Below are 12,291 nucleotides of genomic sequence, written 5' to 3'. Positions count from 1 at the left end.
TTAATTGTTTAAGGTCGAGATTTCAGTCCCTAATGGGGAGGAAGACCTACCACCGAGAGCTGTTGGCCAATTTGATTGGCTGGCAGCTCTGTAGTCACAGCATTGCCAGGTTCATGTCGTGGCCACTCTGGGACTATAGGCAGCCCTGATGAAGAAGAGGTTAAGGACTGACAGGTAAGTCTGGGGATTGGCGGGGCCTGGCTGGCAGACCCCAGCTAGGGGGTAAGGAGGTTGGTGGGGGGCGGCTGGGTTTGAGAGGCCAGGAGAAGGGTTAAAGGGGGGTATGACCTTTGGGAGTGGGGTGGGGGGGTGGTGTTGTGAAGGGGGAGGGGAGGTGCCATGGAAGGGCCCCAAAGGAGGAAGGAGGTCCTCCCACTTCTTGCCTGACAGCAGCCTGTGCAGTGAAAGCTGCTGGGCTACCCACTTGGCCTGGGATCCCTTGCAGCGGGTAAAGTAGATCCTGATGCCTCCCCACCCACTGTAAAATTGGAGATTGATTGGGGTGGGTGGGAAGGTGATGGGAACATCAGTCACTGTTTTTTCAAATTCTTCAAATACACCGGTGGGGCGGAGTGCAGGGGGTGGTGGGGAGGGGGTCTAAAATCAAGCCCATAGTTTCAGCCCTGGTTTACAGGAGATATACACTATTACAAATCAGGATGTATTATAAATACATCTCATTGTATAAAATTAATTGTAGCATTCCATTGGTCCATGTTCTCTAATCCAATTATTTTTGCCTGTCATCTACTTCCTAAGCCCTTTACACTGCATACTGAAGTCATATATGATGCATTTATTTATTTTTGAATACTAATTAGTTAGAGTGTCAAACAAAATTTTCAATTGCAGATCTTTCCAACTACTGTAGAAATGTTTTTTAAAATTCTGAATGAATTATGTAGGACTATTTGTCTAAAGCTATAAATGAAGTTAATGTTTGTGACAGATACAATTACTGACTAATATGTTACATTAAAACAATTGTAACATAACATTTGGTAGTAATATTTGTCATCAGTAAAACAAAACAAAACAGCAAAACAACATAGAAAACAATACTGTATTCCAGTTTTTACCTGGCTGTAAATTACTTCCTGCTGCTTGATACTGTCATGGTCAAGTTTGTCAATTCGACTGTTAAGGTTGCGGAGTGTTGTCTTATTTCCTGATATTTGGTTTGCAACTGTTCTCACTGTACCAGTCAAGGAGTATAACTCCTCACTCCTCTTAAATTTCTGTTCTTTCATGTACTTCATCTGTTCCTCAAGTTCCTGTTAATCAAAAAGTAAACAATTGATATGAAACAACAGATATTATCTACTGACATTTGCAGTATGACTCACTGCACACCTAAATATAAATAGTCTCAAACAGTATACTGAAATTTACACTAATCAGATTAAATGTGGTGACTCTTAATGCCCTTTGATGTGATCGATCAAGTTACTCAGTTGCAATGGTTAGGATGCAAGAATGCAGCCCATCACCACTTCAGAGTAATTAACAACTGATGTCATTTGTGGCCCTGCCACATTATGAGAATAAATAATATTGAATTTCATCTTTAATTTTCTTCTCGCTCTTTAGAAATGGGACTGATTCCTTTGTTATTCAACTTAATGCAAAGCTCACTCTATACATAAATCTTCAATACCCAGAGCTATGATAATGTCTTTGATTTTACTCCACCTTCCTTAGCCTCCTAACTCATTCCCTCCTGAAAATGTTATACCCAGGAATACTTAATCCGCAATTCTGCCATATTTCAGTTTTCTGCTGTTGTTGGGCCTTAGGTAATGCTCGCAAAACTGGATCTTTACTGCCCATTACTAGTTGTCTTGTGAAGGTGATAATCTTGCGAAGGTGATCACGGGCCTTCTCCTTAAAGCACTGCAATCCTTAGAAGGGGATTCAAAAATTTGACACAGCCACAATAAGGAAGCAGTGGGATGTTTCCAAATCAAGTTGGTGTGTGACTTGGATGGGAATTTATAGTGATGGGGTTCCCATGATATTCCTGTCCTTGTCCTTCTTGGTGGTAGAGATTGCAGAGAAGGAGGGTGCTGACAAATTATCCATACTGCAGTGTATCCTGTAAATCATTCATACTGCAGCCACTGCGTGTCACTGGCGAAGATAGTGGACATTGAAGCTTGTGGCCTGAGTACCGATTAAGTAAACCGCTTGTCTTCAGTGGTATTGAGTTTCCTAAATGCTGTTGCAGTTGCACCATTCCAGGTGAGAAGTGAGTATTCTATCACATTTGAACCTTACTTATGATGGAGTGGCTTTGAAGGGTCAGGATGTATGTCATTTATTGCAGAGCATCTCGCCTCTGTCCTGTTTTAGCCATGGTAATGATATGGCCACTCCAATTAAGTTTCTAATCAAGGTGATCCCCAGGATGTTCATGGGAGGGAACAGCGATGGTGGTTCTGTTGCTCAGCGGAAGGCAGCTAGGCCTTTTCTTGTTGGAGATGTCATTGTTTAGCACTTAAATGGCACAAATAATACCAGCCACTTGCAACCTAAGCCTGGATGTAATTCAAATCCTCCTGTAATAGCCAAGCTTCTTCAATGGCCTAAAGCTTCGAGGAGCAGCAGTCACCTCCTCATTACCATTCCATTCCTAAACTCAACTCTACCCTTGGGCAATCATTTTTCCACAAAATTAATCTACAGGCACAGCAAACAATTAGGAAAGCAAATGGCATGTTAGCCTTAATTACAAAGAGATTTGTTGGGGCAGAACTTGGCTCCCCTTCTATGTTGTCTCAATAGCCTCTCCAGGTTCTATCAAGATCAGGAAAATAAACAGAAAGTAGCTAGATTTCTTCAGTTTTTGAATAGTTTTGTTAACATTGTTCAATGTGATTTGTTGGTAGCTTTGTACAAGAAATACCATTGGGGCAGTGACAAACATTCTCAAAGTTTTTATTTAAATAGATGGTTATACAAGATAAGCATTTAAAAATCAAATGTAACAGCATTTATCAAAAAGCTTAAACTATAAACTTATGGTTTTACCTTAAAATTACCTAGAATTTCCTCACCTTTACACTGTTCTCTTCATTTTTCAGTGTCTTCTCCATCCTAGCCACTTGTTCCTCAGAACTCAATATTGTTTCAATCATAGCTTTGAGTTTTTCCTCAAGGGCTTTGTTTTGCTCTTTAGCATTCATTAATCTGCAAGTTATATCAAATAATTGTAATATGTGATATACATAATCAAAGTCTAGAACTCACTCGATGTTGTCTTGGTAAGAACACGAACTGGATACCGTAAGACAGGCAATACACTTACCAAGTTCAAGGCTTTCTTTATTTTACTGAGAAATAAAACTGAAAACTCCTTAAGACTGTTCTTTACTTATTCCAGGTTCAGCTTTACAGTATGTGTTAGCACAAGTGAAGCAACTTTGCGTGTTTTATATATCCTAAATTTATAGATAATTAATGAAAGCTTATTGCTTGTTTTTAAAACTGTTAATTTATTTGTTCAAGGTTCAATAAATCTTGCTAGTAGTTTATAACTCAAACCATGGCCTGAGAGCATGTTTATTTTTTTCATCTTTCAAAGTCGAGCAAAATACATAGCAACATGTAGCTTATCTTGAGGCTTAAAATTCTGCCCTAGGTGTGGTCTCACCAAGCCCTGTACAGTTGCAGCAATAATTCCCTATTTTTATACTCCATTCCCCTTGCAATAATGGCTAATATTCCATTTGCCTTCCTGATTGTTTGCTGTACCTGCATGCCAACTTTTTGTGATTAATGTATGAGGAGCAGCATGGCTTGAGGCGGGGTGGTCTGGATCACAAGTCATTCCAGATATCAGACTGTCTTCTGTTACCCTGGTAATGGGGATTGTTTTCTCTGCTGGTGGCACCTCCTCTGAGAAGGAAGGGAGGGGCAGAAGGGAGAGGAGGCCAGGCATCCCAATGCAGCTTCCACTGGAGCAATCTGTGGGAGGAGAGGTGCAAGCACAAGGCACGCAGGGCCAGCAGGTAGTCCAAGGCAGAAGGGGCCACAGAAGACACCACTATCCTGCTGCCAGAGTTTACAGGTGGCGATGCAGCTATCTCAATATGTCCAAGGTGCAATGCCAAAGGAGGCTCCACCTCTCCAGGGAGACTGTGACCTACATTTGTCAGGTGATTAGGCCTGAGATCACCTCCAACTGTGTGGGTGTCAGTGGCTCTGAAGGTCACAGTGGCCCTCAACATCTATGCCTCCGGCTCTTTCCAGGGGTCAGTGGGGGATCTTTGTGGAGTGTCCCAATCAGCTGTCCACAGATGCGTCAAGCTGGTGACAGAAGCTCTGTTTAGGTGGGTAATAACATTTATTAATTTCCATACGGATGAGGCCAGCCAGGCTGAGTGAGCCAGAGGCTTTGCAGCGATTGCTGGGTTCCCCCGCATTCAGGGTGCAATCGACTGCACACATTTGGCCATCAAGGTGCCATTGGGTCAGCCGGGTGCCTTCATCAACATGGATTCCACTCGATGAATGTCCAGATAGTGTGTGACCACAGGACGCAGATTCTGCAAATCTGTGCACGGAACCCTGGCAGCTCCCATGACACTTATATCCTCAGACACTCCAAGGTGCCGAGGCTATACAGTTCTCCAGCCCAACTGGATGGATGGCTGCTGGGTGACAAGGGCTATCCATTGAAATGGTCGCCACCCAAGAAGAGGCAGAGCAGCATTCTAATAGGAGTCATGCCTCCACAAGGGTGGTGATAGAGAGGACCATAGGTCTTCTGAAGATGCGCTTCCGATGCCTGGATCGTTCAGGGGGAGCACTACAATATGCCCCAAAGCGGGTGTCATTCATAAAAAGCTGAGGCCCCAGCACAGACCCCTGTGGGACTCCACTTATCATATCCTGCCAATCCGAAAAAGACCCATTTATGGGTCTACAGGCTCCCCTTCGTCCATAATACCTATTACTCCTTCAAAGAACTCTAATAAATTGGTTAAACATGATTTCCCTTTCACAAAACCATGCTGACTCTTCCTGATTACCTTGTATTTTTCTAAGTGCCCAGCTATAACCTCTTTAATGATCAACTCTAACACCTTCTCCACGACAGACGTCAAGCTAACTGGCCTATAATTTCCTGTTTTCTGCCTCACTCCCTTCTTGAATATAGGGGTTATATTTGCAGCTTTCCAGTCTGGTGGAATCTTTCCAGGATCTAGGGAATTTTTGAAAATTAACACCAACGCATCTACGACATGATTAGTTACCTCCTTTAAGACCCTAGGATGAAGTCCATCTGGACTAGGAGACTTGTCAGCCCGCAGCTCCATCAGTTTTCTCAGTACCGCTTCCCTTGATTGTAATTTCACCAAGTTTCTCACTCCCCTCCACCTCCTGATTTACAGCTATTCCTGGAATGATTTTTATATCCTCCATAGTGAAGACAGCAGCAAAATTTTTGTTCATTTCATCCGCCATTTCCTTATTATCTACTATTAACTCTCCTTTCTCATTTTCAAGAGGACCAACACAGTCTACCTTCCCTTTTCCTGTTTAGATACCTGTAGAAACTCTTGCTATCCGTTTTTACATTTCTAGCTAGCTTCCTCTCATACTCGAATTTATTTTTCCTGATTAACTTTTTAGTCATTCTCTGCTTTTAGTCATTCTTTATATTCTGACCAATCATCTGACCTGCCACTCATCTTTGCAGAGCTTTTTCCTTAAGGTTTATGCTTTCCCTAACTTCTTTGGAATTTTTCTTTATAGTAGGAATGTACTTATTTTGAGTATTCTGAAAAATCCCCTTAAATGTCTGCCATTGCTTTTCTATTGATCTATCCCCTAGCCTATTATCCCAGTTCATTTCAGCTAGCTCAGCTTTCATCCCCACATAGTTGCCCTTACTTAAGTTTAAAATACTAGTCTTAGACCCACTCTTCTCCCTTTCATATTGGATGTAAAATTCAATCATATTGTGGTCACTCCTACCTCGGGGTGCCGTTACCCTGGGGTCATTAATTAATCCCATCACATTACACAATACCAAGTCTAATATAACCTGCTCTCTGGATGGTTCCAGAACATGCTGCTCTAAGAAACTATCTCAAAAGCATTCTATGAACTCCTCACCCAGGCTACTACTGCCAATCTGATTTTTCCAGTTTATATCTAGATTAAAGTCACCCACGATTATTGCTGTCCCTTTATCACAAGCACCCAATATTTATTCTTGTATGCTTTGTCCTACATTGTGGTTACTGTTAGGGGGCCTGTAGACCACTCCCACTAGTGACTTCTTTCCCCTACTACTTTTCATCTCCACCTACACCTTGATCTCCTGAACCAAGGTAATCTCTAACTATTGCACAAATGCCATCCTTGATTTACTGTGCTATCCCTCCACCTTTACCTAGCTTCCTATTTTTCTTGAAGGTCATATGCCCCTTACTATTCAGGACTCAATCCTTGTCATCCTGTAGCCACGTCTCTGTAATTGCCATCAGATCATATTTATTTACTTCAATGTGCGCTATCAATTTGTTTACTTTGTTATGAATGGTACACACATTCAGATACAGAGCCTTTAGTTTTGTCTTTTTCTCAGCTTTGTGATATCTCGTCTTGATTCTTGGTGCGTTCTGAGATTTTTTTGCCTCCATCCCTTCCTGCCATTCTCCTCATTTCCCATATTACTATTCTCCTCTCTTACCTCATCTCTGCTCTTTGATATACCACACTTCCCACATTTGATCCCTTACCCCCACCTATTTAGTTTAAAACCCTCTCTACTTCCCTAGTTATGTGGTTCGCAAGATCACTAGTTCCAGCATGGTTCAGGTGCAGACCGTCCCAATGGTATAGCCCCCATTTTCCCCAGTACTGATGCCAGTGCCCCACAAATTGAAACCCACTTCTCCCACACCACTCTTTGACCACATGTTCATTTCTCTAATTTTATGTGCCCCACGCCAATTTGCATGTGGTTCAGGTAATAACCCAGGGGTTATAATCTTTGAGGTTCTGCTTTTCAATTTAGTACCTAGCTCCTCATACTCTCTATGCAGAACCTTTTTCCTGGTTCAACCTAAGTTGTTGGTACCTAAATGGACCACAATAACCGGATCCTCCCTCACCCACTGCAAGTTCCTCTCAGTCCTGAGCAGATGACCTGAACCCTGGCACTGGACAGGCAACACAGCCATCTGGACTCTCACTTTTGGCTGCAGAGAACAGTGACAATCCCCCTCACTATACTGTCCCCTACTACCACTACATTCCTTTTTGCTCTCCCCACTTGAATGGCTTCCTGTACCACAGTGCCATGGTCAGTTTGCTCATCCACCCTGCAGCCCCCACTCTCATCCAAACAAGCTGAGATAACCTCAAACCTATTGGATAATTGCAGAGGCTCACACTCCTGCCCTCTGGGTCCCCTCACCTGCCTCACTCACAGTCACACCCTCCTGTCCCTGACCTCTGACCACATCAGAAGACCCTATCCTAAATGGTGTGACTGCTTCCTGGTACAAAGCATCCAAATAACTTTCCCCCTTCATGATGTGTCACAGAGTTTGCAGCTCAGCCTCCAGCTCAATGACTCTGAGCCGAAGTTCCTCGAGCTGCAACCACTTACTGCAGACGTGGTTGCCCTGGATCACAATGTTATCCAGGAGCTCCCGCATGCTGCAGTGTCACCTGTCCTGTGTTAATGTGTTTTAAATAATTACTTAATTATGTTATTCACTTATTTATGTTGCTTTTTATATATTTATTAACTTTACCACCAATTTGTATTCTATCACCGTTCCTTCACTGTTGCTGGGTCAAAATCCTGGAACTCCATTCCTAAAAGGGCCATGGGTGTACCTACTTCAGACAGACTGCAGCAGCTCAAGGAGGCAACTCACCACCACCTTCTCAATGGCAATTAGGGATGGGAACAAATGGTAGCCTTTCCACCAATGCTCATATCCCATGAAAGAATTCTTTTGAAAACTTGCATTTACATAGCATTTTTAATATGGGATGGGCAATAAATGCTGGCCTAGCAAGCAACACCAGCACCCCATTAAAGAATAAAAAAAGAATATCCTGAGGTGTTTCACGAATAGGCGTGTTCAATCATTTATGGACACGAAGGGAGAAATTAGGAAGGGTACCTGAATGCTTAGTTTAAAGTGGGGTTTAAGGATGTATTTGAAGGTATAGATACAGTGACAGAAGTGAAGTGGTTTAGTGAGGGAGCTTGAGTAGGTTCAAGGCGGCTAAAGGCTGTCACCAGTGGTGTGAAAAAGGCCAAGGGCATACACAGAAGTATGGATTAAAAGGAATGGATTATTAGGAATATAGAGCTGGTGCAGTTTTCAGAAGCAGGCTGGAATTTTCCGGCCCTGTCACGGAAGGGATGGGGCCAGGGCCAAAAATGCAGCGATCCACTTAAAGGTCCATTCACTTTGGCAGGACCAAAAGATCCCATGAGCGGGAGGGGCCGTAAAATTGTTTCAAAGCTACAAAGTAATTTATAAGGAATTTTAATTAAATGTGGCAGTGAATGGTGCACAAAATCAATGGGTGAGGATTGGCATATAGTGAGATCAGGTCATCATCTGGGAAATAATACATGCAGCAGAGTGACTGCCCTTAGCATCAAGGTCGCATTTGACCAAGCATGGCACCAAGGAGCCCAAGCAAAACTGAAGTCAATGGGAATCAGGGGAAAACTCTCCACTCGTTGGAGTTATACCTAGCGCAAAGGAGGATGGTTGTAATTGTTGGAAGTCAATCATCTCAGCTTCGTGACACGCTGCAGGAGTTCATCAGCAGAGTGTCCTAGGCCCAACCATCTTCAGCTGTTTCATTAGTGACCTTCCCTCCATCATAAGGTCATAAGTGGGGACATTCTCTGATGATTTCACAATATCCAGCACTATTCTCGACTCCTCAGATACTGAAGTAGTCCATGTCCAAATGCAGCAAGACATGGACAATATTCAAGCTTGGGATGATAAGTGGCAAGTAACATTCACGCCACACAAGTGCCAGGCAATGACCATCTCGAACAAGAGAGAATCTAACCATCTCCCCTTGACATTCAATGGCAATACCATCACTGAAACCCCCACTATCAAAATCCTGGGGGGTTACCATTGACCAGAAATTGAACTGGACCAGCCATATAAATACTGTGGCTACAAAAGTAGGTCAGAGGCTGGGAATTCTGTGGTGAGTAACCTACTTCCTGACTCCCCAGAGCCTGTCCACAATCTACAAGGCACCAGTCAGGAGTGTGATGGAATACTCTCCACTTGCCTGGATGTGTGCAGCTCCAACAAAATTCAAGGAGCTCGACATCAAGGACAAAGCTGCTTGTTTGATTGGCACCCTATCCAAAAATTCACTCCCTCCACCACCAACATACAGTGGCAGCAGTGTGTACCATCTACAAGATGTACTGCAGCAAGGCTCCTTAGACAGCACCTTCCAAACCCACAGCCTCTACCACCTAGAAGGACAAAGACAGCAGATACATGGGAGCACCATCACCTTCAAGTTCCCCTCCAAGCCACAGACCATCCTTACTTGGAATTATATTGCCATTCCTTCACTGTCGCTGGGTCAAAATCCTGGAACTCCCTTCCTAACAGCACTGAGGGTGTTCCTACAACACTGCAGCAGTTCAAGAAAGCAGCTCACCACCTCCTCACGGTCAATTAGGGATGGGCAATCAATGCTGGCCAAGCCAGTGATGCCCATGTTCCATGACCAAATAAATAAATGATTGTTAATGATGAGTTGTGGACATGTTTGAATTTACAGAGGATGGCGGATGAGAGACATAAAAAGAAAATCTCACAGTAGTCAGGTCTGGTGAAAGACATCTTAGCCTGGAAGTCAATGCTTTTGAACTAGGAAAAGTTAAAACCAGCTGAGTGCAGAGATGTACAGAAGGTAGAAGGTATTTTACACCTTTAAGTGGATTAGTTCTATATCTATTCTGTACTTCAAACGCCACTCACTTTTCTTTAACAATCAGAAAATATGTTAAACAATTAAAAGAGAGAAATCACCAACAATTTAAATGAAAAAATAGATAGATCATGACACTGAATAAAGCTCTTACTTGTAGGATTTGTCCATGTTTTGTCGTTTCAGATTTGTTATTTGGCTTCTTACTGTTTCCAGATCAGTTGCAGTCCTGTCCACTCTGCTTTTTAAGGTGTCAAGCTGTACATATTATTAAAGAAACTTCAGACAGAAATTGAATATCACAATAGATATTTTAGAAGAAGCTATTGAAGTTCTGATACAGGACAGATAAACAAGTTATGAAAAATGCTTCATGTACTCTTCAGAACCTGCTCCAGGAAGATGACTAAAGCATATGGATGTTGGAAATCTGAAATAAGAGCAGAAAATGCTGGAAATGTTCAGCTAGTCAGGCAGCATCTGTGGAGAGGGAATAGAGTTAACCTTTCAGATTGATGACAGTTCATCAAAATGTTAAAGTTAATTCTGTTTTTCTTCCCTTAGATGCTGCCTAACTTGCTGAATATTTCCAGCATTTTATTTGTTTATTTAATAAACTTGACTAGTTAGGTTTAATCAGAGCTTGAATTGAAACATTTTACTAACCTTCAGGCTATTGCTATTTTTCATTAGGATGTTGTACAATTTCAATATAAAATCAAAATTTTGCTAAATGATGCCTACTGATACTCGACTATACTGAGACATTAAAATTGTTTTTGAACTGAATATGTTTCATAATATATTTGTCATCTGAAGTGTACACTGTTCTATATCATAGTTTGAATTACAATATGGCATTGTATTCTTCCCAACTTCAATGTAATAATGTGGCAACTGCTACGAATGTTAAAACTTCTGACTTTGAACTCACACTGAAGAGGTTGGATAGACTTCTGGTTTGGTAAGGCATAGAAGGAGCCAATTTGGCCCATCATGCCTGTGTTGGATATCTGAAAGAGGGATTCACTTAATTCTAGTCCATACCAATGACAAGGCAGTGACTAGTGGGTTACCGCAGGGATCGGTGCTCGGACCCCAGTTATTCACAATATATATTAATGATTTAGATGAGGGAACTAAATGTAATATCTCCAAATTTGCAGATGACACAAAGCTGGGTGGGAGGGTGAGCAGTGAGGAGGATGCAGAGATGCTTCAGTGTGATTTAGACAAGCTGAGTGAGTTGGCAAATGCACGGCAGATGCAGTATAATGTGGATAAATGTGAGGTTATCCACTTTGGTAGCAAAAACAGGAAGGCAGATTATTACCTGAATGGCTATAAATTGAGAGAGGGGAATGTGCAATGAGACCTGGGTGTCCTTGTACACCAGTCACTGAAGGTAAGTATGCAGGTGCAGCAGGCGGTAAAGAAGTCAAATGGTATGTTGGCCTTCATAGCCAGAGGATTTGAGTACAGGAACAGGGATGTCTTGCTGCAATTGTACAGGGCCTTGGTGAGACCACACCTGGAATATTGTGTGCAGTTTTGGTCATCTGAGGAAGGATGTACTTGCTATAGAGGGAGTGCAGCGAAGGTTTACCCGACTGATTCCGGGGATGGTGGGACTGACAAATGAGGAGAGATTGAGTCGATTAGGATTATATTTGCTGGAGTTCAGAAGAATGAGGGGGGATCTCATAGAAACCTATAAAATTCTAACAGGACTAGACAGGGTAGATGCAGGAAGGATGTTTCCAATGGTGTAGGAGTCCAGAACCAGGGGTCACAGTCTGAGGATATGGGGTAGACCATTTAGGACTGAGATGAGGAGAAATTTCTTCACCCAGAGAGTGGTAAGCCTGTGGAATTCGTTACCACAGAAAGTAGTTGAGACCAACACATTGTATGTTTTCAAGAAGGAGTTAGATATGGCTCTTGGGGCGAAAGGGATCAAGGGTATGGGGAGAAAGCGGGAGCAGGCTATCGAATTGGATGATCAGCCATGATCATAATGAATGGCGGAGCAGGCTCGAAGGGCCAAATGGCCTACTCCTGCTCCTAGTTTCTATGTTTCTATGTTCTCCTAGGCGAGAGTTTTCGGCTCAGCGAGCAGGGGCAGGGCCAACTTGCCAAGACGTAAAATAACGCGGGGTAACGTCAGGTGTGCATCCCGACAACACCACGCAACATTTAGATTTTCAGTTTGACGGGCGCGCAGCCGACTCGGCTCCCGCCGAACTGTCAAAGGCCTATTAAGGCCATTTAGAAACTAATTAAACTAATAAACTGAGCTGCCCGTCCAACCTTAAAGTTGGTGGGCAGGCA

General features: G+C 42.8%; 1 protein-coding gene across 1 annotated transcript in view; it reads right to left on the bottom strand.

The window, feature by feature from the left end:
- ccdc39 (coiled-coil domain 39 molecular ruler complex subunit) overlaps positions 1 to 12,291 on the bottom strand; it is a 126,180-nt gene that overhangs the window by 77,562 nt on the left and 36,327 nt on the right. Inside the window, exons 8-10 of the mRNA XM_078563966.1 lie at positions 10,115 to 10,218; positions 3,057 to 3,189; positions 1,080 to 1,274 (exon numbers count right to left, since the gene is read on the bottom strand). Coding sequence (XP_078420092.1) covers positions 1,080 to 1,274; positions 3,057 to 3,189; positions 10,115 to 10,218 — 432 coding nt within the window. The remainder of the gene's footprint in view (positions 1 to 1,079; positions 1,275 to 3,056; positions 3,190 to 10,114; positions 10,219 to 12,291) is intronic.

This window comes from Cetorhinus maximus, chromosome 19, assembly GCF_964194155.1.
Source record: "Cetorhinus maximus chromosome 19, sCetMax3.hap1.1, whole genome shotgun sequence".
Classification (NCBI taxonomy): domain Eukaryota; kingdom Metazoa; phylum Chordata; class Chondrichthyes; order Lamniformes; family Cetorhinidae; genus Cetorhinus; species Cetorhinus maximus.
Note: the sequence above shows the minus strand (reverse complement) of the source record. Positions and strands in the feature narration are given on the sequence as shown.